The sequence below is a fragment of the Lipotes vexillifer genome, unplaced genomic scaffold (assembly GCF_000442215.2).
Source record: "Lipotes vexillifer unplaced genomic scaffold, Lipotes_vexillifer_v1.1 scaffold382, whole genome shotgun sequence".
In the NCBI taxonomy this organism is placed as follows: Eukaryota; Metazoa; Chordata; class Mammalia; order Artiodactyla; family Lipotidae; genus Lipotes; species Lipotes vexillifer.
Window position 1 is genome coordinate 10,861,713 of NW_006780611.1, and position 3,388 is coordinate 10,865,100.

A 3,388-nucleotide genomic window follows, 5' to 3' on the forward strand; every position below is an offset into this window, starting at 1 on the left:
CCAGGCTCAGTGGTGGCCAGTCCCGCTGCCCCCCCTCCCCAGCCCCTCTCTGTTCTAGAGGCTCCCCCAGGTCTCCGGTGGGGGGAACTGGTCCACGTCCCCCATCTCGTTGTAGGTCTGGTCGCCCATGGTGTACAGCAGCTTGTAGCGGAGACGAACCTTCTCCTGAGGCAGACATGGTGAAGGCAGAAGGGTCGGACGGGGAAAAGAGGCTGCCCCACCCCACAGCGGTGCCCTGGCACAGCCAGGCCCCTCACCTTCTGGGGGTTGGCAAGGAGCAGGACCTGGGTGATGGCTGAGGGGTGGACGATGGGGTTAAATGCTGGCAGCTCTGTGCCTGAGGGCGGCTGCAGCTTCACCTTCATGATCTGTGGACAGGAGGGCAGGATGGGCACAGCTAGCCCTGGCTTCTCGTCCCCGGTCCCTGGGGAACAAGGCCCAGCCTCCTGCCAGCTCCTCCTCTGGGGGCCCTTCTACCCCCAACTCCCCAGGAAGAGAGAGACAGAGACGTGGAGACAGAGACCCTACCCCTGCCCTGGAGAGCTGGCTCCCCATCCAGCCCCAGGTCACCCTGCCTTGAGGAGGGGGGGTCTGCCCATTGTCACCTTGGGGACAGCTGACTGGAAAACAATGTTGCGGATGGGCTGGGGGGCAGTGCTCAGCATGGAAACCACCACCACCAGCACATCGGAGCGCCCGGGCAGTGGGTCTCGGGCGAAGTGGAAGAGGACCCGGAAGCCATGTTGGTCATACACGGTCACCGGCAAGATGCTGCCTGGCAGAGGAGAAGGGGAGAGGGCGATGGCGGGGGCGGGGGCTGGGTGCCAAGCCTGAGCCCAAGCACATCCGACCAGCTCCCCGCACCCGGCTGACCCCGGGCACTCGCTGCTCTGCTGGGGATGAAATGAACAGACCCAGACCCACGCTGTCGCCTTGACCCTGGGCAGCAGTGCAGTCAGGGGTACAGTCTGGGGCGCAGACAGGCAGGTGGACTTCTAGCGTGATGGTGAAGGCAGAATGCCCACCCTGGAACTGAGTCCCAACCAGGCTCCCGAAGTGTCAGGCGGCTGCTCCCAGAGTGCTCGAGTGAAGGGCTGTGCCTGAGCTTCACTCATGCTCTCACTGTGTGACCCTGGAACAGCCACTCTGCTTCTCTGAGCTCAGGGTCCTCCACACTGCTAAGACGGTGGCACCACTACCTAGCTCCTGGGGACACCAAGGGGGTGACACCCTCGTCACGGTGAGCTCACAAGATGGACAGCGCCGAGGCTAGCCCGTCTTCATCAGCCTGCTCACAGCCTGGTGCCGTGAGCGGCACTTTTGCTCCCGGGCAGAAGCCTAGGCTTGGACCTCAATCTTTATCCTGTTTTGGTTTTATGATCTTGGAGAGTCCCACAGACCTCCCCTGTCCTGGCCCTGCCTTCCCGGGGATGGGCGCAGGGGCCATCCATGAGAAGTCCTCTTGCCTGGGTCACCCTGGAGTTTAGAACGCAGTATTGTGATACTCTGGGACCAGTGAGAAAACTGAGTCCTGGCAAGAGGAAGGGTGTTGCCCAGAGGCCCCGCTGAGTCGGGCAGGGCTGAGAGGGGAGCCCTGCCTTCCCACCGGCTGCCCCAGATCCAGCTCCTGACAGCAGGCAAGGTGGGTGGGGCCGCGAGCTGACCCAGCCCAGCCGGTACCCGCTGTGCCCCCACCCTACTCACTGGGTTTGATGGACTCCAGAGGCACAGTGATGTTGGCCAGTGAGAGCTCCGTCGGTGTGGGCTGCTGCAGGGGCCCAGGGGGCTCGGGGGACACGGTGTGGAGGAGGCTGGTGGCGCTGGAGCTGGACAAGCTGCAGCTGCTTTTATTCTGCAGGTCCCGGAGTGTGAGCCGGGGGGCTGGCTGCTGCTTCTCCCTTATTGGAGGGCGGTGCATTGAGAGGTGAAGCTTTAGTGGCCAAGAGACGAGGGGCACAGGAAAGGCTGGGCTTCCCGGCTGTCCCTGATGGCTGGCTGATGCCCCCGTCTCTCTGGCCTTGGTCTCCTCACCTTGGAGCGGGCAGCTCTTGCTCACCCCACCCACTCGGGGTCAATGCCCTCGTCCCTGGCAGCCCTCTGGGCCTTCAGTCTTTGTCAGGTGCTGGCAGGCCAGGCCTAGGGGAGGGCGTGAGTGGGGCACGGTCCCCTATCTCTCATACCCTCCACGCCCTGTTGGATGGGCCCTGCACCTGCTGTGGTCACTGCTGTGTCCCTCGAGCCCAGGACAGCACTTGGCACACGGTGGTGCTCTGGCAGTGCTGCTCATGGGGACAAAGCAGCACCGGGCCTCTCCCTGATGGGCCTGGGGCAGGGGCAGGGGCCGGGCAGGGCGTGCCCTCACCACCGCACTTGCTGGGACTCTGGGGGCAGCGACTGCTGCAGGAGGGTCTTCCCCAGGAGGTCCAAGTCATCCAGGCCACTACTCGTGGGCAGGGATGTCTGCGCCGGGGGCCGACTGTCCACGTTGGGGGCCGGAGTAGGGTGGGGGGGCTCCGTGCCATCAGACGACTGTTGGGCATACAAAGGATGCGGGTGGGTGAGGCTGTGCTGAGAAGGTGTCAGGTCACCTGGCACTGCCCTGAGGCCCCTGCCCCTCCCGGCAGGAGACATCTGGGGAAGCAGCAGCAGGGGTGTGGACAACATTCCCGCCGGCCTGCGCCCCTCTCACCCCAGGGCCATCGGTGGGCCAGGCCTGGTCTGGGATTCTACTCAAGAAACCATCCCGTTCCAGGGACCTCGGAGTCACCCTCAAGAGAAAAGGAACGGGGAACCCCCATCTCAACCCAAGAGAAACCCAAGGCTGAGACATGCAGGGAAAAGCGCTGTGAGGGGAGCCCGTCCACCTTCCTCCATCCTGGGATGGGTGCCTCCACCCCCGGGGCCACCCCTTCCCCCAGCCCTCCTGCCCACCTGTCCCTTCACTGCCCCTCAGGCTGCCTGTCCCAGCTGCTCTGACCCTGGGATGGGCCCCTCCTACCTGGAAGCTGTTCCACGCAGCACCATCCAATCCTGGGCCTGAAGCGGGTGTGGGGTCGCTTAGGCCTGCAGGGAAACAAGACTGAGGTAAAGCGGCTGGATTCGTGATCAGAGGCAACAGAGCCGGAGTGACTATGTGCCGAGTCAGGGTTCCCTGACTGCTACCCTCCCCCTGCACCCCCTCCTCCGAGAGGCTCAGCTTGAAGGGGACATGCCCCCTCCCCCCCCGAGAGGGAACCAGCTGCAGAGCAGAAGCAGAAACCAAAGACCCCAAGAGCTCATTCCCTGGGCCCAAACATGCTTCCTCTCTTGCCACTCAGAAGGCAACTCAACTACTGAGGTCAGGACTTTAACCTTCATTCATTATCGGGCAGCTGGGGGCGGGGGGGGG

At 64.0% G+C, this 3,388-nt stretch overlaps 1 protein-coding gene across 3 annotated transcripts in view; it reads right to left on the reverse strand.

Annotated features, from left to right (window-relative positions):
• GGA1 (golgi associated, gamma adaptin ear containing, ARF binding protein 1) overlaps positions 1-3,388 on the reverse strand; it is a 19,832-nt gene continuing 16,444 nt past the window's right edge. Inside the window, exons 12-17 of one of the 3 annotated variants that reach the window (XM_007454052.1) lie at positions 2,999-3,063; positions 2,363-2,529; positions 1,705-1,898; positions 606-775; positions 258-368; positions 1-165 (exon numbers count right to left, since the gene is read on the reverse strand). In XM_007454052.1, the coding sequence (XP_007454114.1) occupies positions 55-165; positions 258-368; positions 606-775; positions 1,705-1,898; positions 2,363-2,529; positions 2,999-3,063 (818 nt within the window). In that variant the 3' untranslated portion in view covers positions 1-54. The remainder of the gene's footprint in view (positions 166-257; positions 369-605; positions 776-1,704; positions 1,899-2,362; positions 2,530-2,998; positions 3,064-3,388) is intronic. The other 2 variants (XM_007454054.1, XM_007454053.1) reach the window with 2 other exon arrangements.